The sequence below is a fragment of the Chroicocephalus ridibundus genome, chromosome 16 (assembly GCF_963924245.1).
Source record: "Chroicocephalus ridibundus chromosome 16, bChrRid1.1, whole genome shotgun sequence".
In the NCBI taxonomy this organism is placed as follows: Eukaryota; Metazoa; Chordata; class Aves; order Charadriiformes; family Laridae; genus Chroicocephalus; species Chroicocephalus ridibundus.
Window position 1 is genome coordinate 5,239,805 of NC_086299.1, and position 25,195 is coordinate 5,264,999.

At 38.8% G+C, this 25,195-nt stretch overlaps 3 protein-coding genes across 4 annotated transcripts in view; 1 reads left to right on the forward strand and 2 right to left on the reverse strand.

The window, feature by feature from the left end:
* The window catches only part of DHRS3 (dehydrogenase/reductase 3), an 83,368-nt gene that overhangs the window by 19,391 nt on the left and 38,782 nt on the right, over positions 1-25,195 (forward strand). The window contains exons 2-3 of one of the 2 annotated variants that reach the window (XM_063353551.1): positions 18,333-18,406; positions 20,529-20,599. The gene's annotated coding sequence lies outside the window, so the exon portion shown is untranslated. Of the gene's footprint in view, positions 1-18,332; positions 18,420-20,528; positions 20,600-25,195 lie in introns of both variants that reach the window. The other variant, XM_063353550.1, reaches the window with a different exon arrangement.
* On the reverse strand, positions 1,617-8,929 carry LOC134524192 (arylacetamide deacetylase-like 4). Its single transcript, XM_063353980.1, has 4 exons — positions 8,774-8,929; positions 4,272-4,488; positions 3,409-3,472; positions 1,617-2,397 (listed from the first exon to the last, which is right to left on the reverse strand). The coding sequence occupies exons 1-4, from the start codon at positions 8,927-8,929 to the stop codon at positions 1,617-1,619; spliced, it is 1,218 nt and encodes a 405-aa protein (XP_063210050.1).
* LOC134523985 (arylacetamide deacetylase-like 4) lies at positions 14,304-22,003 on the reverse strand. The gene is made up of 4 exons (XM_063353548.1): positions 21,833-22,003; positions 18,341-18,557; positions 16,771-16,834; positions 14,304-15,075 (listed from the first exon to the last, which is right to left on the reverse strand). The coding sequence occupies exons 1-4, from the start codon at positions 22,001-22,003 to the stop codon at positions 14,304-14,306; spliced, it is 1,224 nt and encodes a 407-aa protein (XP_063209618.1).

Here is a 25,195-nt window from a genome sequence, read left to right on the forward strand (position 1 = left end):
AAGCCATAAGTAACTTGAATGTAAATATAAAAACTGTAACTGGCCTTAATTCGCTGTGGCCAGATTTGTCTGAGACTCATTACTCTAAATATTTAGGTTAGCAGTTTCTTCACTATCATGAGAGAGTCTGCAAACACAATGAATCATTGAGGTAATGGGCAATTAGAGGAGGAAGACTGGCAGGAATAAAAGCAGCCATAGCTTGCAGGATTATGCGTGTTTATTTCAGGAGCAGTACAGATAATGTGCATCATAAGGAGAGAATAATGTTAAATGCTTTTAAAAAATGATATTATTTATAAATAATGGATTTAATAAATTTGGAATGTTTTCTAATTGCCTGCTTATTTTTCAAAATACTTGCTGTTGTATATTGACTTTTAACTAGAGTGGTACGAAGAGGTAATGTAAAGATAGCAAAGCTGAAGATAATTGAAGTTGTAGACTTCTGTAATAAACCACTGTAACTTGATTGGTTTAGAACAGGTAATCTAACTTTGAAATTATTGTGACTTAAAATGTACTTTTGTTATTAAACATATAGCTTTAGTATGTGAAGGCGTAACAACTGGTTCAGTAAAAATATTTAAGTCTAAAACACAGATTGCCCTTTTGTGATGTGTTTTAGGTACTCATATTCTGCACCCAGAGCACAAAGAAGTTTGCCAGGTTATTCTGCTAGCGTTAGAAAATCAATTGTGTACTGACATCTGGTGATCAGAATGATGTACAACAATTTGCTTTCCCTTTCTTAATTTCTTTTAACATCTTCTGTAACGCATAGCTGTTCAACTAGGGTCACGACCTCCCAGCTGCACTGCACTTTCCAGCATTTCACTAGTTTTCAGGTCCTGACAGTGTTCTATCTGTTCCCAAATCCTTTTATTTGTCATATACTGCCGCTTTACATTGTTCCTCTATGAGAAAGTGCTTCCTGCTTCAGACAGTGCAGGCTGACAGTTAGTACAAGCTCTTTGTAAAGGAACTGATAGTACTGTATGTTCTTTATTTATATATAAAACGTATATGCATGATTTTTTTTAACAGATGTTGTATTCCTTAACCAATACTTTTTATAACACCCGTAGTTCCAGTCTAACCCTCTTCCTGACTTCCTCTCCTTTCCTTCCACTTTCCTTTCTTTTATCTCTATGCTCAGATCTTTTCTGCTATATTCTCTTTAAGCTTGCTTCAAATTCAGCTTTCACCAGATGTAGGCTTCGATAAATCAGTGACTGTGCTCATTATACATTTAACCTGCAGATTCAGGCCCCAAGTTGCCCTCAAATTGCAGTTGTATTAATATTGCCAGAACTTCATCAAGCCAAACTGTGTTGCGAAAGACTTGCCATGGGGACCAGATCTTTTATTGGGTACAGGAGAAAACTCTGAAGAGGTGGTAGAGGAAAGAAAGGTACGTTCACCTGATTTTGTCTGTCATAAGAGAAAATGAAGCAAAAGTCATCACCAAATCAAGTTATTGGGTAAAAAGAAGACAGATGCAATGCAGAAATCAAAGAAGATGATTTAAGAAAATGAAAACGGAGGGTGTTTTTTAAAAATCTTTGCAAGCAATGAGAGATAGGAATCAGGAATGGAAAGCAAGAAACAGAATTTTACATCAATCTTAGAAAATTTACTATCCTTTCCAGGCCCTTCTTTCCAGATCGGAATCCTATCAGCTCACCATAAAGAGCTAAGAATACTGTTCCATGGAACCCCTCTTGCAAATGGCACCAGGTTACTTTTATACCATGATCCTCTAACCGTTTCTTGTACAGCAGTCCATCATCTCTAAGCACATCAAATTCACAGGTCAAAATGAAAGTCTCAGGAAGTCGAGCAATAACACTGTCTTCAGCTAGCATTGGTGAAAAAACAGTGTCAAACATGGGCTTGATCACTGTATAGGCTTCTTTTGAGAATAATGGTTGTGTTGTACTTGGTTTGTAGCCTCTTGTTTTAAACTCATGAGGGATGTAGTCAGGACTCACCCATTTCTGATACTTCAGTTGCAAATCTTCTGGAATATGAGAACCGTTCAATATTGCTTCCACGACAGACAAGTCTTTATTAAGATACTTCAAACCAAGAACAAGGGTTCGTTCCCTTAACAAAATGGGGACTCCCTCGTTCTGCTGATAAGAAGGCAAATTAAAGTCCACACACTGGAGATACGGATATATTAGGATTTGTGCTCTCAGCTTTGGGAGATCTCTTCTGGTCCCCAGTGCTTGGGCAACAGCAGCAGTGAGTGTACCTCCACTGCTGTCTCCACAGACGATAATGCGGGAAGGGTCTACTCCGTAATCTTGTGCAGTCCTCATAAAGTGTACGGTGGCAGTGAGACAATCCTCAAACTGGGTTGGATATGGGTACTCAGGAGCTAAGCGATACCTAAATAGGAGTGAAAGTGGTTTAACTTAGTCATATCTAGGGAATGATCCTGTTGTCATCTTTTCATTCACATATTCCTTTCTGAAGATAGGAAAATATCCTGAGATTATAATTACAGCAATAGAATTGATCATAATTACTGCTTTTGATTATTATTATTATTAATAGTTTGGGGGAGTCAGTACACTATTCTGTCTTTGCAAAATACTTCTTTACCTATCTTTCAGGTGACTGAAAGCACATGCTGAGTTATTGTAGAATTAGGTGGCAAGGCGGGTGTGTATGAATCAGTTACCAGCACTTCCAGTTGAAGTGAACATTTCCCAATAAATTGCTAGAGAATACAAGCATAGACAATTTATAATGAAAATATGAAAGGTTTTCAGTGGTTTTTTATAAGTTGAATTATTTATAAACAGGATCAATGAGTTAATGGTTCTTCAAGTATTTTAGGATGTAAATAGTAATTAGTGCAATTTTAATAATTTCCAAGACATCAACTCTTTTCCTGAGCTTTTAGAAATTCTTTCTTTTAGAAATGCATTACAGCTCATCAGAAAAATATTTTGAATATTCATCTCAAGTTGGTTGCAGGTTGTATGTGGATATCCCCTCCCAGTTTTTCAGAACTACTACTAAACTGAGTATTTAGTAGTCTGGGCACCTGTGCTTTTAACAGAAACAGTTACACTTGAAACACAGTGTTGGCTTTCAACTTAAGGTGGTTTGGATATGGCTTTAGGAAACAAAAACATCCTTGCCTTTTAGTGGTGGCTACAAATTGTAGAATTATTATAATGGATATTATTTGGAAATAAGCAGGTGGGGATTAGTTGACTAATTCTTCCTAAGGGTAATTAGTGCTGGTGAAACGCGTATGATCATTAAATATAAGTACTGTATTGACTTTACAAGGAACTTGGCTTGTGGTGATTATGCATTAAAGACTTAGAAACCTAGAAGGAGGCACAAATGGCTCTCATACTGTGTGTCGGGGTTGACTCCACTTACCCAACAGACACAACCACTGAATTGGTTTTTCTAGCGAAATAGCGGCATGTTCTTTCATAGGCACCTGTAAAACAGAGTATTTCAATGGAATTGTAACTTGCTTTAAAAATAAGTTGAATGAAAATATTCTGAAATTTTTATCTCTATTCTGTGATTAATGCTACACTGTAATTCTCTTATTGTGGCATGGTCTAATCTGGACAATTTCGTTACACCTGTGGGAGTCTTCTTGCCAGTAAGAAAACTGGAATTTACACCAATGCATTGTTTCAGTCTCCTCTTTGAAAAGTTAGTTAATAGAAAGCACCACTGCTGCCACTTCCAAAGTGGTATTGAAGATGAAAAGTTATTAAAAAAAAAAAATAAAAATCCCCAAACAAACATATAAAACCTCTGCTAAATCTAGAGCACAAATTTTTCTTGTGCCACCATCTAATCTTTTATGCCTTTCCATTTCAAATGCCAAAATGTATTTTTTCCTTGTTTCACCACCATAAAGCCACACAGCAGTATACATACATACACACAAGCTTGCACACACATGAAAACACAAATTGGGTTCTTTAAAATAAGAAATAAAATTCTAATGAGATTTTCAACTTTTCTCCTAAGCATGAGGGAGAAGGAAGAAAACAGGTATTATAAAGGGTCAAAGAATAAAAGTTCTAGATGCCTGACCTGTATAAAGACAATTTAACATGGTGCAGACTGCATGTAAATAAAACCATTCTGCTGTCCTGAAATTAATTTTGTTACTTATAATGCTTAACCTACTAACTCTTCTTGTTATTTAAGGAATACCATGTCGGATCAGAAACTAGATCGTATTTGTACCTATAGCTCATATTATTTATATTACTTACGAATGCTTCCAAACCGTCCAACTCCTCCATGGAAATAAAGGATTCCTCTTCTTTGACCATTAATTGACATCTTTGGCTGGTAAATTCTTACTTTAACCTTTTCAAACCTTAAGTTCTTCATAAAAAGATGTTTATCTTTTAATGGTGGTATTCCATCCATTGCAGCCCTGAGGAAATAGACCTCTGAGGTGATACCTAGTTTTTCCAAAAATTTTGCCTGTTAATAAAGGGATAGAAACCACAAATTAGTGCAAATTTCCATCTTACCTGGAGATTGCTCATTAAAAAATTAAAATTCCACGGTCAATTCAAACTTTGTCTCCTGATGGTTCTTACAGTGAAGTGGCCAATTATGATGACAATTTGGATACATCTTCGTTTTAATGTAGCACCTACCAAATTTTGAAATTCAAAGAATGGATGAACTTATCTTCTGTAGCTGCCTTGTGTCCATGCCTCTCCAAAGGCAGGGCCTTTGAGCTGTGGGAAAGCCTGCCCAAAAAGCCAAGTAACTTGGCTCATCAATACCATCTTACATCCCTGGACAAAATGTTAGCAGGGCTATAGAGCAGAACATAGGGTTTGGGGGTGATTTCTAGATTATATTAGAAATGTTAGGTGAGAGCATAGTGTTTTTCAAACTACCTCATTCTTCAGTGGTGAAATCCTGGCTTAATTTTTTTATCAGTAGGAAAAAAATCAAACTATTAATAGTAGATGAAAGAAGGGGTCAAATACTTCAACTTGTAGCCATGTGCCTGAACCAAACAAGGCAAGGGTAGTTATAGCATTTTAGGCTCTCGCTTTGGATGAAGAAATGTGACTAATACTTCAGTTTCCTAAACTCAGCTATTTTTTAACATGCAGAAAAAAAAATCCGTAGCATCTCCCACAGCTGGCCTCCTGGACAGAAACAGCTTTGAACCTTAGCTTGGCGTGCTCACAGCCCGGTGATTCTTACTTCAACACTTGGGCTGGAGATTCTTGTGTCGCTCGCAGCTAGTCTGCTTCAGTGTATCTGGGTGGCTTTAAGCTGTTCGGTTGGAGTCTGCTCTAGTCTATTCCTGCTCAAGAGGAAAAATACAAGGCACTGTATTTCCACTATATTGGATTAAATTTTGTACTTTTCAGCAGTAGGCTTCTCTAATGAGTAATTTAATTTGTTGTGTTGCCATTATTCATGCATATGTATTTCAAAAAGAATTGCATATGCAAAGGTGTATGCTGCATGTATCTTACAAACCCACAATAAGTCTTGTGGCTTTCACCCCACATGTGCCATACCTCATGGAGCTCAATAGTGGGGTCCTGTTGAATTGGATGTAGGTATCCTGGTTTGGGCCATTTGAGGAGCTGATCCCATATGAAAGAAGGATCATCTTGTGGCTGAGTTTTTGTCTCATAATGATTCCTTCTACAGAACGCCTGTATGGTGTCCATGGGAAAATAATTTTGTTTCTTTCATCTTCCAATTCCCTCCGATATTTTCTTCACACTAATATTTTTGTAACAGTAAAGGTTAAACCTGTAATTAGCTATATTGTTTGTATATAATATAGAAACGTTCTTTGACTTGGAAATACTGAAAAAAGACAGGAGTCATCATCAACTGCTGTGTTTAGTGTTGGCAGTCTGACATCTCGTTTTTGTCAAACTTGCAATAGTTTCGCAGGTCAGCTTTCACGGAGATTGGCATTTATTTATATTGCCCTCAGTCACTTCACTGGTGTGAATATCTTCTATGGGTTGCCTGCAACAACGCGCAGTTATGGCAGACACCCTTAATTAGGGCCATCACGCGTAATCTTCGTAGTTATTTCTGTTAACATGCAAATGATATTTTAATCTTATGTTGTTGTTTTAAATTGTATTGTTTTAAACCGTACAGTTCCTGTGAATAGAAGTTCTACAAGAAGCAGCAGAATTAGCATTTTTTATTTGTTTTTCCATTTCTTCTAGTATATATGCCCCCTCGAAGGGAGGTATTGGGTCTTGGCCAGTTGGTTTCTGGAAAAAAATTGGTTTCTGGAAAAAAGTGATCACTTGCATGACAGACAAAAGATTGGGCTCTGTGAACATATGTGTGTAGCTGGACTATGTATCACTGATCTCTTTATTGACAGAAATCCCACTTTCAGGATCTTCATGTTCATAAAGCTTGCCCTTTTGCAGGCAATTAACCAAGTCAGTCAAACATAAACTACATTCTGACATTTGTAAATAAGTGCAGCTGCTTAGTAGTATGATTTGTAAACCAGTAATTGGATGGTTTAGTTATAGATTCATTAAGGATAACACTATAGCTGACATGACAGTTTTAAAATTAATAAAGACTGTAGCATAAGACAGTCGAAGGACTGCACTAGGGAACTGCGACCTCATTTGAAGCGTCGTCTAACTCAGCCTCTGCAGCAGTGTCTGGCATTCACAGTGAAATACTGAAAAACTGATCCCGCTGGCCACAACTGGCATGGAGATTTCCATGCAGCAGGGGAAAAGCTGTGTAAGAGCTGTGTTAGCTCAGGAGTGGGAGCCCAGGTACGTGTTCAAGCAAAGGACTGGGGCCTGCAGCAACACGCGTAGAGTAATGTCTGTGGGAGGGATGTGTCAGAGCCGTGTGTGTGGTGTCAGGGTCCTTTGTCCTCTTTACACGGCTACAGAGGCCTACTGTGTACACCCCACAACTCATGTGCATGGCGCTTTGTGCTAGCCCTTCTACCGAAATCATTACTAGAATAAATTCGGTACAAGATACTTAGAAACTATTAACACAGTAGATAGCATAATTTAATCAGCCCCTCTATTTCCCAGACAGGATCAGTCCTAACTCCCTGGCTATCGCATAGCTTCACTGATATGTCAGTTTTTCTTGTTACAGACTGAATATTGGATGAAAAAATAAGGGATGAGTTAATAGATTTTTTCCATGAAGAAGTTTTATTAACTTTAAGATGTAGCTAGTTTTTGTTTAGGTATATCCTCAGAGGTGAGTGCAGACATTTCTTCAGAAAACCTATTAGATTGGGCACAACTACTTCAAACTGGTTTGTTTCCAGTGACGACACATGCATCTTTTGTCCCAGCCGAAGACTGGGTATGCTAGTAAACTTTAATTTCCCCTGCAGTTTTGAGATCATAGGTTGTCATCCTTTGAAAGGATTTGGCTGCTTGGGCATAAGTAATTGGCCCAACAGCAATACCAGGAGTTGCTACGTGACTCAGACTTCACTTGCGTTTAAACTTTTGTATAACCATACTTTCTGCTCCTTTGAGGTGATGTGGTACGGTGCTTTTGCTTGGCCTCTCACTGGCCAGCAGAAAGGATACAAAAGATCGGAAGTTAAAAACTACATTAATCACCAGTAAGCTTCTAAAATCTACAGTTTAGCCTTTTGTGAATTACACAAAGATGAACCCTTGTCTGATGGATAAAGAGTATATAAAGAGTGTTTTGACAGTGTGGAAGTCCACATGTTGTATAGTAGATGTAAGAAAATTTAATTTGACTTCTGTTACTATCCTATTTTATTGTGTGGCTTTACTGTCATAGCAGTATTCAGGCCTGGGTGGGGAACTTCTCAAGAGACGTGATGAGTCACGTTCTTAGGAGCTTACTGGCTGACTTCAAACAAAACTTAATAAGCAGTGTAGCAGGGAAAGGGAGGAAAAAATAATAACATTAGAACATGGAATTGAAGTGAAATCTAATGCACAAGCCAAAGAAACTGAAGTGTTTTTTCAGCTTTTTTCACTTTTTCACTTCACTTTTTCACTTCAATTTAAACAACTAAAAGAAAAGAAGCTTGATTCAGGTATCACAGAAGAAATGTTTTTAAAATGAGAGGGGCAACAATCAATTCACAAAAGGATAACCGATGAAATGGAAAGACAAGGGGAAGTCACATTTTAGTTTTGAAGAGAAACAAGGATGAAAAACAAGGGAGGATCAAAAATGTGCCAAAACCAATGACACAGAAAGACAGCTTTAATGTTATGTGTACTGTCTCCCAGTTCGTCACATGAACACGTTGAAAGGCAAAAGATGATGAATGTGGCAGCTGTGTTTCAGATGGCTCAGGAAGAGAGTGATACAGTCGTAGAAGAGAACTGAGATCACGGACATCATTTGGTTGCTCACTGTGTTACGCAGAGCAGAAGTTCCACATTTACACTGCAGTAAGCTTCTTAAGCCTTCCAGCACTGCATTGAGGCCACAGAATTTAAAAGGTAAGACATAGGCCATCAGAAAAAAAACTGGGTATTACACAGTCTACAGAATTTTATTTTTTCCATATTGTTACCTTTGGTGCTGTATAACAAGCAGTAGAGTCTATTATAGCCAGCTGAGCTGCAAGTCTCTGCAGTGGTGCTCACATCACCAAATTAATCCAGTTGCATATTTGCAATGTATTTAAACATTAATTCTAAAAAACCTCACCAATCCATTACCCCTCTATCAGAAATTACATTAAGAACTTCAGCTTTAATGATGTTTTACTTACCAGACCAAACCCAAAGTTCAGGACGTAGTGAAAAAAGTAAAGCTTTCGGCGCTGACTAAATCCATGAGGGATTTCTGCCTTGGGGTGTTCATAATAGAATGCCATTGCCACAAAGACAGTCAAAACAACAAGAAAAATCTCGAGAAGGAGTTCCATCTCACTGCACTGTTAGGAGCCAAATGAAAGAACCAGCTGTGGCTTCCTTCCCCCTCTGACTTTTGAAGTATTTCTGAAGGTAAAGGCACAGGATTAGCAATTTCTCTTCATATCCCGTCATCCAGCTTTTCAAAATGCTAATGAGAAGACGAAAACATGTGGCAATCAAACCATACAATTAAACAGACAGTAACAATTAGTTGTGGGAGAGGCTTGCGTAAGCAGTTTTTTGTATTTGCAGCTAACATGTTTTGAGTCAGTGCCCATCACCATAGAACCAGTGCTTGATGTATCGTTGGTAGCGTCAGTGTTATGAGAAGACAAAAACTTGTTATATCTCTCCCTATTTCTTGAATACAGTCAAGTGTGTCTTATTTCTGAACTCCTGTGAGTTCCCGTGGAACAGGATTTCTTAGTAATCGTCTTTAGAGCTGCTCAGTTTCTGGTTTTATTGTGCCTCCACACCTTACTTCTTCAGACTTTTAGTGAAATCGAGGTTTCAGTGTCGCAAACACATTTCATCATGTTTGATGACTGATTTTGCACAGTGCTGTGCCGTTGCATCTTTGAATCTGTTGGAACCAGCAGCAACTGCAGCCCGGTGTCAGTGCTTTGCGTCTTGCTTCGTCTTACTTCAGAGCTTTTCTCCAGCAGGTGAAAGCCTGTAGTACCAACTGTTACATTTGGTTTGGGTTTGGTTTTTTAACAGCCTCTTGGTTGAGCCTTACAGTACTGCAGTCTCTGTCTTCTCATTAATATATTACTTACAGGTGTCATTCCAGGTAGAAATATGATTCCAACTGATGAAAATTAGACTTGGACTTCACGGTCTCAGTGCTACTAGCAATGACTAGACATCAGCAGCCTGCTCTTTTCTGTGTACTCTGTGGTGAGCTTTAGGATCTTTGCTTTCCTCTGGTGCAAACATATTTTTCAATCCGCAAATCATTAGCAATAAGATTTAATCTGACACAAAAAATCTGTAAAGCAAAACTTTTTCAGCTCATGTGATGTCACCTTTGGGAACAGTGTGTTTTTACCATTCTGCTCCAACAGTGAAGGCAACAGATTCTCACTCTGAAAAATAGCAGTATGGGTAAAATGAATGTGTAAAGTTTTTCCTTTAAAGAAAAAAAAAAAGTACGTGGGATGAGCTCACCTTGAGATGTATATTAAAATGAAACTAAATGCAGAGAACCCCAGAACTTTAGAATGCAGGATCCATGACCTGCATAGGAAAGAAGACCTCAGACTTGATTCCTGACTTTAGAAGCTGTTTATTAATTGTTTAGAATAAACAGGAAGGAACATAATTTTTGAGTCTGGTGATACGCTCTCTGAGAAGCTGATTCTGTGTTCTTATCCCTCTGCCCAAACTGTTTCTTCATTTTATCCAACAACTCTTTGCGGACTTTAATTTCCCAATGTCTCCGTTCCCTCTCCCTCCCTTGCCACAAGGCTGTTTACATGCAAAGTACAAAATCAGGTTCCTTTTTGTTTATTCTTCCTTGTGGCACTTGATACAGTCACCCAGCTCGATAAGGGATGTTGGTGAAAAACATGTTGCCTGGTGATTGGGACACTCTCTTGGGAAATGGAAGTGGTAAATTCCAACCCGTCAGGACTGAGGTACGTATAGGATTCAACTTTCTTATAGCTTGGCAAGATCATTAGGAAATAGTGTTACACAAAACATGGTTGCAGCTCCTTTCTTTAGAGTTTAATAGTGAAAGTAGTTAATTGTCTTTGTGCTATACTGTGCTGTCCCAATGAGTTAGGTGCGGTCTAAGTATACTTATCAGATTTGGACCCTCTGGGGATGTAAGAAGTCTGCTGACACTTGTGACAGGCCCTTTGTCCTAAGGCTTTTGCCACCTATTGTTCATCTGTGTTCAAAATCTTTTTGGAGCCAGTCTTTATGGTAGCCAGTTTACGGAAAGCTGGTAGGTCTTGGACTCTGTTGGGCACGTTATCTAGGTCCAGACATCACAGCACTCCCACGAACCCCAGAGGCTCCACACAAAGACTGGATGTGCTGGGAGCCGGTATCAGCTGTAGAATAAATAAATTAGTTGGTTCCTGAAGTAATAAACTGTTTTTTTTGTTGGGCATTGCAGGTACACAGAGTAATAACAGAGTAACACTTAATATTTTATAAGTGTAGACTCAGCAATTTGCAAGCTTCCTTGAGGCCCAGGGTGGAGAGCCATTCTCTAAATAATCTTTCAAATGCATGCTCTCTCCAGCTTCTGATTTTTAACCTTATCTCTTGCTCCTGTGAGATAGACCAGAGGAACTGGCCCTTGAAGCCAAAGTCCCATTTTCTTCTACTCCAGGAATTCCTTTTCATGTTAATTTCCAATGAAGAGCTAAATGTCAGTGCCTGAAGTCTTGTCAATACTAGGCTGGCATCCTTAAGGTTTTTCTCTCGTGTCGCTGCACACACCAGGGGAGACCGCGGCTGAGGCAGTTGCAACAGTGGGAACTATTCCCTCATGTAGCCTTCAGGGGTCCCAAGAACTCTCTGCCTGTCTCTTGAGTTATGGTGCTGATTAGGTGGCAACCAGGAACTCACCTGCTTAGACTCACACACACCAAGAGCGAATGGATGCCTGCACCGGGAAGTATTCCCGAGGGAAGGTGCTGTTTGACCCAAGAAGCTCCTTCCGAGCGCTGCGGAGCGTGAGAGCCATCTGGTGCTTGGAGTCTGAACTTGAAAACTGAAGTAGCCTGCTCGGGTCCTCACCAACCTGCTCTGCCTGCCCTTAGCTGTAAGCTTGCATGCAAAGCACTGACGAGATCTGTTAATGGCTTATTTTGTGCGATAACTTGTGTGTGCACACTTGTATCTATGATTATTTCTCTGTGTGCATAATTCCTTGTGGAAAGACATTGATGTGCAGAATTCTGAAGGTGCACGGCAAGTTTGTGCTTGATTGTGTTTTAAGTACTCAACTGTACTCGTTAAACCCGCAGGCAGAGACGAACATGCTGTCAGGAGGTGTCTGTGTAGAGGCTAGGAAAAATTATCTTCTATCTTTCCCTAGAAATAAGAAAAATCTTTAAATGGGTGATAATTTTGAAAACTAATGCCACACTTTGGAAACTGTAAAATGTCTTCAAATGAAAAAACATTCTATCTTAGCAATGCAAGACACATATCAGATCTGTAATTAATTAAAATAAATTAGAGAGCAGGAAGTTCCATGGAGACAATTACATCTTGCAACTTTCTAAATTTTAGAAAATATGGGAGTCACAACTAAAAAAGGAATACATTGTTTCAGCACTTGCTGTTCTCTACTTACCCATCTGCGCTACCGTGGTTATAACCCGCAATACTGATTAAAATGCCTCTGTTCAAGAGAGCTAATAATTCTGTTGACATATTATAAATAATAATAATAAGAAGAAGAAGTAGATCAGTGTAGAGTTTGGACATCATTGGCCCATAAATGAGCCACAAGTCCAGAGACTGAATAACGAAAAGAAAACAAGTATTGGATCGCTGAACCGACAAGGCGTATAACAGGTGCTGCACTGAATGAGATGTGTGTGAATTAGTATGTGATTATATGTGATCATCTCCTGACTTAAAACATATGAAGTGGAATTGTACAGACGTCCTTAGTTCTGGGACTTCCGACCATCTCTGCACCTGCAAAGGCTCATCAAAGAACAAGCCTGGTAGAGGAGGTGCAAAGAGTGATGGATCAATAAAAATTATCTTAAACACAGATAGGCCTAATGACTCTCACGGGTTTGACTGAAGTTCATGAAGTCATCCCCACACTAACCTTAAGCCAGCTTGTTCCCGTACAGATAACAGCACAGCCGTGGCAGAGCAGACATGCATTAATTGCCTAAATATTGTCCAGGTTTTTGCATCGCCTTTACAGCAGATGCCAACTCTTCAGCTACCAACATGCAAGTTGGTAAGCCAGCCTTCGTCTTGAGGTCAGAAACCAAAATGAATCCTCAATTTCACAACAGGCTGTATAACCAAGGCAGATCCTGTAATCCACAAACAGTGGAACATTTGGAACTTTATCATGTTATTTACTCCTGGAAGGGTTTCTTGGCTAGAAAAAAAAAATTCTAATACCTGCAATAGGAAAAATTAAACAAAGTATCTGTGTGTCAACAGAGCATGAAGAAACATAATTTCATTTTGCTGAGAGGGACCTGAGAGCAAGAAATCACAAGTAACAACTTGTTGCTCCAGAGCTTTGTAACTGCTAACTTGTCACCGTGTGTAATTTATATGGTGACAATTTAACCCACCATTTTCTTCCTACTCAGTGTGGCTGGCAGAGGATGAGGTTGGGTACTAACCTCTTTCCACACTGCGGGCATAGATATGGCAAGCGCGAGGTGGTTGCGTAACGATGATGAAATATTTTACAGTTCGTAGGAATTGCGTGGCCTGCAGTTTTGACATGCAATGGAAATTACCTGGGCATTTGTGTTTAGCCGAGGTGGATCTGTCCTATAAGCAATGTAAAAATCGAGCTGAGATTTTTAAATTTTTTTTCCCTTCACATTTTGGATGTTCGCAGAAATTATTTTGGCAGCTTCCATGCTTTTTACATACTGTCTCCCCAAATTCTGAGTAAACAAGTTGATTGTTTATCTGATTACAAAAAGGCAAAAACCACTGTGGCTCTGTCTTCCCTGAATACAGCCAAATGCTTCTCAGAAAGGAACTTTACAGAACATAGTTTACAGGATAGGCAGTTAGGTTTGTGCAGTTCTCCCTTACTGCATCTCTGTTGCCAGCCTGGGATTCTTACAGGTAGCTGTCTCCTACATCTCTCATTTCTGCACCTCCTTTCTGACTCAGCCAGTTCCCTTCAAAATCCAATACGTAAGTACACCCAATTCCCTCCTTCAGATTTTACAGCCAAGTCCAAAGCTACTCGTTGCCTACACACATAGTCTGATGATGATTGATTCTCAGAAATAGTGAAAGTATCTTCCGTCTCCAGAGGCATTAGGGGAAATTTTATCTGTGCTCTCACGCTGATTTTGTGTGTGTTCTGTGGATATGCATATGTACATTGCTTGATTACTCCTATATTGCATGCTTTAAAATGTTTTTTCTATGGTGCGTTTTTATTCTTTGATGTAAGAAGAGAACAAAAATTCTTACAACATAAGAACAGCAAAACAAGGATACCAATTAATGGGTTTGAAAAAAAAAAGATGAAAAATACATCGTGTTCCCAAGTAATAGCAATTGAAAATCAGAATTCAGCAGACTGTGCTGTATTAACTTATTTCTTGCCTAGATTCTAATGTACAAATAGCTAGTAAATAGTTAACTGAAGTACACTCTGGCTGCATACCAGTTCACTGTATTCAAGAAAACATTTTAATAGCCTTTTATAAAGTTTACAGTGTGGTTCGCTATTTTACTTGATGATGGAAAAGAGAAAATACCATAACCAAAAAATCCCAGTGCACAGTGGAAGCCTTCCGCCACATGGTACCAGGTCACTTTGACATTGTTGTCCTCTAACCGTTGCTTGTACAAGAGTCCCTCGTCTCTGAGCACGTCATGCTGACAGGTAATTATACAAGTATCAGGTAGGCGGCAAACAACAGCATCTTCTGCTAACAGGGGGGAAAGTCTCGTCTTAAGCAGTTCTTTTGTTTCTTTGTGGACTTGAGGTAAAAATGAAGTGGGTAACGGTGGTTTATAGCCCACTTTAAATATCTCTGGGATAAGTTCTGGATTTATCCATTTGCTATATTTCAAATTCATACTCTCGGGAACATGAGAACCTGCCAGAACAGCTTCCTTCATAGAGCAGTCCTTACTCAAGTACTTCAGAATAAAATGGACTGCACGTTCCCGGGACAAGAAGGGAGCGAAAGCATTTTTCTGGTGAGATGGCAGATTGAAGTTCAGTCCTTGGAGAAATGGATAGATCAGTACCTGGGCACGTATCTTCGGGATATCTCTTCTGTTTACCAGTTCTTGGCAAACAGTAGCAGTAAAAGTGCCCCCTGCACTATCCCCACAAACAATAATCCGACCCGGATCCACCCCGTAGTTTTCTGCAGTCTTCAAAAAGTGGACAGTAGCAGTGAGACAGTCCAGAGTTTGGGCTGGATACTTATACTCAGGACATAAACGATACCTGAAACGTACAAAAGAGAGCAATTACTACAAATACATATATTTGTAAATTGCTTGAGTGTGTCATCTTAAATGCATCTTATATTTGCAAAAATTCACCAAAACCAGTATTACTTATTTAAAGTTTTGCATGCTGGAGCCACCAGAAACTTCCGCTCCTATTTCTGTCAAAATACGGAGACCATTGATCACTGAAGTTTATTCTAGCATAACTGAAGAGCATGAGGGCTTGAGTAGCGCGGGCTGGTCACCCACATTACACAAAGCCACGCATGCGCCCAGTTCCTGATCTGAGTGGACCTGCCTGGGATCCCAGTTCGTGCCAGCAGGGAAGGCTGCAGCTCTCGCACGGGGCCTGACCTTGCATGTGCGTATGCTATGAGGCAATCCTGGATATTCGCAGATATATCCAGGGTTGGATGCCCACGGGATCCAACCAAGGTCTGGCTCCTGAGCCTTTGACACCGGGGACACTGATTATTGTATTATTATATATTAGTACAGTATTTTATATCATGATTACATTTTAATAATAAAAGAATGATTTAATAATATATTATATTATAAAACACCATACAGTAAATGTACTGTGGTGGCAAATTAGCCTCCTGGAGACAATTATTTCATATATTTTATTAATTGGAACTTGAATTACAGAGGAGTGATGTTAAAGTAACAATCTCTGATTATTTCTTAACTAACAACTTACTTTCATGTGATGGAAAGCAAGGCAGGCACACAGGTACCCTGTCAAGTTAAAGTGTCTTAATTTGATTCCAGTGACATGTAAGACTACATTTGAGACTATGTTTTTAAGGGCCATCGTTCTTTATTCTCTGTATTCATGGTCGTAGGGCTTTCTGGAGAAGATTAAGTTTAATAAGGAAAAGATAAATACTACAAAGGTAAGAGTGCAGGCATTCTCTCTTAACCCTGCAGTGTTTGCTGAGGCACACGGCTTCTGCTTTTCTGTTTTTTCACTGTTCTGTGAAATGAATTCAATGGATTCATAAAGTAAACATCCTAATAACTAGGGAATAAAAGGATATCAACATGTTATTTCACCGTCACTTTAAGCACGTTGTGACTTACCGAGACAAGATATGGAATGTGCAGTTCATTCTCAAAACTAATCCCTCCCGATTTAATAAAATTCTTTAGTAATGAATTTTTTCATGAAATAATTTGTTGGAAACTGGAGTTTCTTCATACCATCAGCTATTTTCTATAAGCAAGAAATTTTTAGAAGGAACTGCAGTGGTCCATGCAGTTTTTAAAAAAATTATTAGATTTTATACGACTCATTTAAAATCATCCCCAAAGCCCCCTAAATAGTAAAACCTGAAATTGGGACAACAGCTTATAATTTCTTGTTATCAAGCAAAGGCAGTGATTTTTGTGGTGATAACCATGTAAAAGCAAACAAATCTCTTTGTTCTTCTGAAAATAGCTGACATACGTATTACGTGTGAGACTTTATAAACCTGTATCAGGTATTTCTCATGGTCATTTCACAGCACATGCTTGCTCACCCATATCAACAACATAGGGGTAGGCAACACTAGAGCTCAGTTTCTTTTCTTATATTCAAAGAAATGTAAGTAGAGGATGGACATTGTTCGGGGAGGTGGGGGTGGCAGGGGGAAGCAGCGGCACTCTCTCCTTCTGGGAGGATCGCGGGGTGGAGCTCACTTACCCAACAGACACAACCACTGAATCAGATTTTCGGGCTATGTACCGGCATATTCTTTCATAACATCCTGAAGAACAAATGTTGTTAATGTAATTAATATCTTAGAATACTTAAAGCAATATCATCCCTTATTTTTTTATGACATATTACCATGACTGTGGGTCCCTTGCCTATTTAGTGAGCTACTCAAATTTTCTCTAGGGTAAAAATAATCTAGACTTTCGATCATCAGGACACACTGTAAAGTTCCTACATTTTGGGAGACTGTTGATGTGTAAGGAAAATAAGGAATTATTATTATAATTATTACAATTAGACAAGGGGCAATGGTTTTAAACTGAGAGAGGGTAGAATTAGATTGGATATAAGGAAGACGGCTTTTATGATGAGGGTGGTGAGACAATAGAACACGGTGCCCAGAGCAGGATGCCCCATCCTTGGAGGTGTTCAAAGTCATATTGGACGGGGCTTTGAGCAGCCTGGTCTAGCGGAAGTGTCCCTGCCCAGGGCGGGGGGGTGGGACTGGATGATCTTTAGGGTCCCTTCCAACCCAGACCATTCCGTGGTTCTTACGCACAATGCCTTAGAGTGGTTGTAAGGGATAAAATAGCTTGAGATCTTTGTAAAAGCTTATTACGTTGTTTTAAGTAACTCAGTCTGAGACTGACTTAGCTATGTTATATTGTGCTGCGGAAATGCTCATTGTTGTACTACAGCTAAGGCTAAATGAATTCTGCATTTGAAGCAGAGATTTGACTATTTTCTGAAGAATGGAGGGTGCAGCTGGTACGCCCCCTGTGAAATCAGGATATCTTTGTGTGGCTAATTCAGGCAGAAATCTGAGGCATCCAAATTGTGTTACAGTAAATTGTCTAATTATATAATTATTCCATGGTAAGGTTGTGGGCAGAAATATGCCTCTTTTAATCTATTTAAGGAGACATTGGGTTTTCCGTGAGCCTTAGTTCTGAATTTGCTGTATTTAGATTTGTTTTACAGATATTTGCTCAATGATGTGTTCTTTCAATTAAAGAATTCAAACACCGTTTAATATGTGTGCATGTCTGCTGCCTGTAGAAACAGTATCTTTTCGAACTTTTTAAATTATGTGTTTGCAATTATCTGCTTTCTCTAATAAATTAAACTGGAGAAAAAAAGCATAATTAAAGTACGTACATCATGGACACATGTTCTAAAGTGGCTGCTGTAGGCCACTTGGATTGCCATGAACAGTTATAGAAATCCTCATAAACATGTTGCAGTTTTCCAGGGAGGAATACAGGTGTGAATAGGTTCTGTCAGGTTTTCAGGCAAAAAAGGAATTTATTTCTTTAGCAGCACCATTTACTGTAAGGAATATATATGCCATAAAGAATGCTACATCCTATAAAAATAATTTAGATACTAAATAAGGGTAGATTAGAGAGTTTAAAAAGTAAAAATAAACATTAAGTGCTTTCTGTCTCTCAATCTCTCAAAATAAGCTTCAGTCACTTTTTAGGTTCAGGAGAGTTTTTTTAAAATATATAGTTAACAATCCTAAATAATCTTGTTTTCTCTTTCAGTTCCTTACTGATGCTTCCGAACATCCCGCATCCTCCATGGATGAAGATGACTCCTCTCCGTTTGCTTGCAGAAGGTACTCTCGGGAGGTAAATCCTCACTGGCACCTCATCAAAATGCAGATCCTTTATGAAGAGCTTTGAATCCCTGCATGCCGGCAGTCCGTCAAAAATCAATCTTATAAGTATGTGCTCTTTCAAGATGCCCAGACTTTCTAAGTTCTTTGCCTAGGTAGATATAACAGGAAAAATGATAAATTAGTATAGGGAATAAATAATGATAAATTAGTATAGGGAATTCAAGGCTTCTAACTCTCTAAAGGCCACAAGCTACTTTTTCTATACTATATTTAGGGTAATTATATTGGTTATTTGCTGCTTTACAGGATTACCACAAATAACTCTAGTGGCTTTGTGATTTCGGTTATGAAAGTGAAAACATACATGAGGTGCCATTGTTTCTGGAAGAATGTTGTAATACTTGTTCCATGAACTGTATTATATAAATACCTTCTAATTTCTCTGATCTGGATTTTCCACAAGTAACATCAGGCATTTGCTTAGGTGTGGAAGAGTCATTAGGCCTGAGGCTCCTTTTCTAATCAGTGAAGAGAAAGAGGCATTTCTTGAGGATGGTTCCAATTTCAGGTGTGTTAAATCACGCTCTGGAGATGTCTGTTCATGTCCGTTGATTGTAAAGAGAGGCTGTGTACTTCAGATCTCTCAGTTAAAGTATTTAAGGTTAGGTGAGATGAAAATACCCCTAGCATGACAGCATTTAGTATACTGGGTGAAAAAGACTCAGGCCAGTTTGTGTGCAAGATTCAGTAACTTACTGGTCTTGGGTCATCTCCATGCCACAGGGTCAGTGACAAGCTTTAAGAAAAATCATTAATGCCTATAATCGATAATGAAGGGCTGGTGGCCTAAATGAAGAACTGATGAAAATTGTTCCGAATCTTGTCTCCTCCCCCATCAGTGAAACTGTTGCCTTCATCAGGATCTCACAAGTATTCATGAAATGGCTCTGCAATCAGTTTCTTACATCTAATCAGGGAAAATAAATATTCTGAAGATAGGAGAGGGTCGTTAAATGTGTCAAAACATTTCCTATCCAAGGGCAGTCACCTGCTGATAATTTAGATAGCCTGGAGGTCACACTGGAATCCTCCATTATATTGAACACGTGTTGTAACGGATGTATATCCTGCTAGGGGCAACATTTCCCTTCCCCATAAGTAAGAACTTAATTGTCCTTACAGACTATTATAATTAATTCTTATGGAACGATGATAATCATCACAAGAAATATGCAAATTGTATTGTTCTCTTCTGAGTAACAGAAGCCTCCGTGTACACTGGTGTATCAATGCCTTATAAACCAATTGCCAGCTATGTTTTGGAAATTGTTCTTTCCAACCTTGTGTATCTGGCCTTTAATTTAGATCTGCTCTGTCTGTCTCAGAGACAATTCAAATATTGGCCTTAAATAGTAATTTTGCTGTGAAAGAATGCCAGAGTAAGACAAAGAGGTAGAAGTTTCTTAGGTGCATGATCCCAGCTATCATGTATGTATGAAGCCAGATCGCACGTAGTTCAAGTGTGTTGCAACACCCAGTTCCTCACCAGGGCCTTTCTCAAACAACACAGCTTCTTCCTTCCTAATAATCCAGTCCAGGCTGCAGTAAACAAGTTGGGTCAGGAGTAATAAAAGAAACCACCATGAACCATGGAAAAGAGAGAGAAAATCATTTAGAATCAAAGGTGGGAACCCAGAGATGACCTGGGGTTTTTTCGTAGCGGTTTGTGCCACAGCTGCCAGCAGTGCTTGGGGTGCTTAACTGCCATTTCCTACAGACAAATGGATAGATATAATTCTTCCCTTACATTTGAAAATGCACATTTTCAGGTATCTTGGCAAAGGGGAAAATGAATATAAGAGCCAAGGCAATATAACCTTCCCCAAACAGCAATCTTCAAACACTCTCATGACTCTTTAAGTCAGTCTTTTTGTCAGAGTTATGATTTTGGAATGGTTGAAGGTGACAGAATTGCCATACCGTGTTTATTTAATCTCATTGGTACTTTCTAACATCCCTGAGTTTTTACAGAGCTTTCAGATGACAGATAATAATATATGTGATAAACTTGGTATCAGCGCTTTTTATCTAAATATCCTCTTTCCTTTCCTTATCTTAGGAGTTCCTGATGTCACAGAGACATCTTCAAATTCAGAGAAAACACTATCATGAAGAAGAATGGGGAATTTGGTATGTATTCTATTGCATAACTTATTGATCAATAATTACAAAATACTTCAGAACCAATAACAATACACTCAAAAAAAGAAAAGGTATGACTATTAGTCAGATGTGATCAGTGTTATTTGATGAAACATATTGTATAAACCAGATTCTAAAATGTGTATATGTGTAAGAGAGAGAGTACCCAGATCAGCATGTCAGCATACCTTTTCTGGTGAAATAGGGTCTTTGGAAAACTATTTGCTGGAACACCTACATTCTGGCACAAACAGGCTTTTTATGTGGAAGATCATATGGGGACCAGATTTTTACTTCAAAAATAATTATGAAATCACATGCCAACTAGCAAAAAACATGCAATTTGAGCTTCATGGACTTTAAGACTACAGCAGACAGTCTTCCTGTCAGTCACTTTGAAGTGTTATGCTTTGCCAGCTGAACTGATTATCATCAAAGCTTTATATCACAGTGCAATATGCACAGTTAGTCTAAATACCTTTACGTGAGATGAGCTGCGTACAAACATTAATGAAACCACTCTGTGATTCTCCTACAGGCTTTCTTTTGACATGTTACGTGCCAGACGTGCCAGGTCTTAGGCTGCTCTTATATATTCCTGTTGCCTTCTTTGAAAGCTTTTTGGGCAAAAGCTGTTTCTTTCTCTGATGGCAAAACACACAGCACAGTGAGTCTGGCGTACAGGTACTTAAATAATAAGTGATAACAGGTCTAGCTGAACCTGCTTTGGCCAGGAGGCTAGATTAGATGACCTCTGGATGTGCCTTCCAACCTATGTGATTCTATGATACTTAACTAAGACATAGTAATTCAGCCACTGCAGAAATAAGAACAGAATCGCGGGTAAGAAAATTTGTACAGATAGTTCAAAATTTAGGAAATTACCTTAAATATGTCAAGGGACGCTGAGATACAGAAGGTTTGGTTATTTTTATTCATGTAAATGATATCCACAGCCCTCCTGTCATCCACAGCAGCAATCATTTCATTGTAGAAGGCAATCAAATTATAATTGCGGCATAAGAATGCATATTTCAGGATTTAAAAGAACTCGCCTCCTACTGGCTGCTTGTATATACAGTAATAGAATACCAAATCGAACTTTGGCCTTTAAAAGTTCCCATTACAAATAGTTGCAATATTTAAATGCATATCTTCATAGCGCTACTCAGGTTTTTCCTTTCCTTAAAATCACAATATCACAGAGTATGATAAACTCACCAGAACTTCCACCAGAGTGTATACACAATGATATAAGCGGAGCTTTGATGGCTGGTCAACATCAGGAGGAATCTCCACCTTGAAGGAATTACGATTAGTTGCAATTAAAAGCAGTAAGACCAAAGCAACTAGAATTCCTGCTATTAAAGCCAGAGCATAAAAGGATTCCATTTTTCTCTGGTGGGAATAATTTATTAAGAGAACTCTTTGATATGCTACTGTCGATATTTATATCCTCCAGACTGACTGACTGCCCAGAGAAGTAATTTGCATACCAAAATTGCTCCACCCTCCTCCTACAGATAAGGCTGCCAGATGCTAGAAGCATGCAAACATCCGGCTATTACAACTTTATTTAGCCTGGTCAAAGTTAATACGTAGAAGACTCACATCCGGGAAATGTCATTATTTCGTATATTCCAAAATTGCAAATGAACTTTATTTTTTATCTGGTTTAATTGTGTTCTGCTTTTTGGGCCTGAAAAGCTGTGTGGGATTTTTTGTACCAGTAAAAGTGCGTACTAGTTAGTTTAGTGAAAGATACTACCTCTACTTAGGAACCCATGCAAGACCAGCAATGCTGAACTCCAGTCTCCGTGTTCAGGAGCTGTAATGATTCTGCTCTTGGAACAGGTCTGAATATGATTCTAAGGCTTTTTGCTTAGTGCTGATCTTTTTTTCCCTGTATTTCTGAGGCAGACAGCTGGCCACAACAGAGAGAACAGACATTCTGAAGTGCAGCTAAAGGAATTTTGCTTTTAGAGGTTCATACAGAGCTGTCAGTTATTTGGAGGGTCTCAGGGCTCACCAATGGTCCAGTGGTATCAGAGGGAAACTTCCCCTTGACTTGGAGAACTTTGGCCCTTAGCCCTCTATTCTGATTCATTCTAAAGAACGGATTTTGATGTCTTTACAACTCCATTATTTGCTATTTTTTGCTAAGACAACTCTACGTTATCCTTTGTTGTAATTTAGGCTGTGATTAGACCATACGCTAGCCAAATGCTTGTGCCAACAGAGGTGATGACAGTGAAGGAATGAGTGACCAGGTGGAACTCCATGTATTTCTGTCCACCATATGACTGGACAAGACTTGTTTGGGTAAAAGGAAAAAGCAAACAAGCATCAGCTCAGCTTGACGTAATCAGTACAAGCAATGCTATCCCCTGAACACTCTGAAATATTTCTTTATCCCCTCTAATCTCCCAGATGCTCCATTTTAAAACCCTTATAAAAGCTTGTAATCGTGGTCATAGAAGAGAAATACTCCATGTTATGAGCCGTAAGATTCTGCATTTGGCTAACAAACCTGTAGTGGTATTCCCTCAGAAAGTGGGACCTTGACTAAAAAAAGGTGAGTCCTTTCTAGCTTTTCTTATACCCATAAAATAAGCACATGAAATACATCTGCTTAGAAAAATCCCATTTATGCAAAATATTGCATTACAGGAAAGAGCGAGAAACTGTAACGTGAGCTAGTCAATAGCGTAAACAAATATTTAGCTGTTTGGAATGAAAGTAAAGAGCATGAGTCATAAGAGATAAAGGACCGGATGATAAGAGTAACCACATTGGATTCTTAAGAGAACAGGTCTAATCGTTAACTTCAGTGGAATTGGGCAGGTAGAACTGATTGAAATATGTGGTTTAAAATGAAAATAAATAAATAAATAGGTGTTAAAGGTAAGAAAACCATTAAATCCATGTATGTTATAACATAACTCAGCAGGCCGGGACCTTGTGATCATAGTAGGCATCGTTGCAGTACTGACTCAAAATTATTTGCCTAAACCGGGGAGTAATTGATCTTTTCCATCACTGTAAGTGGTGGTTGGTTTGGGGGATTTTTTTTTTTTTTTTTATCAAATAGTGTTCAATTGAGGGCAGGGATGAGCATTCTGAAAAAGCATCTCTGTCAATTTATTTTACAAGTCAGCTGCTAGGAAACGTCTGGATTTGTGCACACTACTGTTATAACTGATCTTTCTTCCTCCAAAGAGTCAGGTGATCCTCAGTGCCCTGTGCCGTTGTGCGTATAGGGAAAGAAAAGGACTTTTAAAAAGGCAGCAGGTCCCTATACATGAGTTAAAGGATCAGTTGGCCTTTGGAAGCCCTATGCTGTTTAGCCCATGTATCATTTGCTCCAATGTCCTCCTCCAGAACTGCTCTTCCCTTAAAAAGATCAGTGATAACAATTTTTAGGGGTAATAGCAGTGATTCAGCCAGAATGAGAAAATTGACTTTCTGCTAACAGTGGATAAAGTTCTAGAAATATCGAGATAAATTATTAAAAATCCAAACCTTATCCTTGCTCAGACCACCATCAAAATCTGTGGGTTCTGTCTGAATGAAGAACTCAGCATCCCTCTGTGCCTTCTTTTAGCTCAACTGAATTCCCATCATCAATTTTTAATGCGATCTTATTCCCCCACGTCAATTCACACACCTAAAGCTGATCCATCCTAGCCTTCCAACTGAAGAAGTTTGCCTTTGGCAACAGCATTCTCTTCCTAACATTCCTCCTCTTTTTGGCTTCCTTTCTAGAATTTTCAAGTTTGAAGAAGCTTATGACAGTTAGAGGACCTGAATTATTTCACCTCTGTATGTACTAGTGAACCACTAGCTCTGAAAAGAAATTATAACTGCATGTAATGAGTTTTTTTAAAAAGACCTTGTTAGAAAAGATTCAGGGAACATTTTATCTAGAGATTTTTTCCTAAGCTAGTTTACAAGCTTCCAACTTATTACAGGCATTAGCCTACTGTTCTGTTTTTGTCAAAATCCGTATCACGTTGGTTTAGTACGATTTCAGTTCAGCCTCTTGCAACAATAAGCTTCCTAATTTTGAGACCCTTATGAACTTAATTCTTCCGCCTCCCTAGTTCCTTGTGTATCTTAGAAGTTTTGTCAGGATTGAGGAATTAGTCAGAAGGAATGGTAAATGTTGAGTGGCGTAAAAGTGAGGTAAATGTACTAAAGAGAACGTAAGATGAGTCAATCAGTTTAACGCAACGTAGTCACTCCAGTCCTGTTTACATGTGGTATTTTTTCACTGTTCTCTCTTCCAATATGAAGACGCAGGCTAACAGATTGACACAGATTTGGCTCCTAATTAAAAATAGGTGAGAACAAAGGGCAGTTAGTACAAATGGTAAAATCTAACGTGTACTGAAATGACTAAGTGATCGAAAGAAATACCACATTCTTGAGGTAGCATCCCTTTGTCTGAATTCCAGCTAGCACGTACATGCACTTTGAAAACATTCTACTTCTGCTTATAAAGACAATTCTTTTCACACATGTTGAATCTAGAAAGGGGTGTAATCGAGAATTTAGAATTGCTCAGTAAGATGTGTGTGATAT

Bases quoted from the DNA above. Each gene is read 5' to 3' on its own strand.
- LOC134524192 (XM_063353980.1), bottom strand. From the start codon at position 8,929: ATGGAACTCCTTCTCGAGATTTTTCTTGTTGTTTTGACTGTCTTTGTG. The intron at 4,489-8,773 runs GTAAGTAAAACA...CTTTATTAACAG, and splicing joins TGAACTTTGGGTTTGGTCTG to GCAAAATTTTTGGAAAAACT. The intron at 2,398-3,408 runs GTAAGTGGAGTC...ACTCCTATTTAG, and splicing joins TCAGTGGTTGTGTCTGTTGG to GTATCGCTTAGCTCCTGAGT.
- LOC134523985 (XM_063353548.1), bottom strand. From the start codon at position 22,003: ATGGAATCCTTTTATGCTCTGGCTTTAATAGCAGGAATTCTAGTTGCT. The intron at 18,558-21,832 runs GTGAGTTTATCA...ATATCTACCTAG, and splicing joins ACACTCTGGTGGAAGTTCTG to GCAAAGAACTTAGAAAGTCT. The intron at 15,076-16,770 runs GTAAGTGAGCTC...TGTACGTTTCAG, and splicing joins TCAGTGGTTGTGTCTGTTGG to GTATCGTTTATGTCCTGAGT.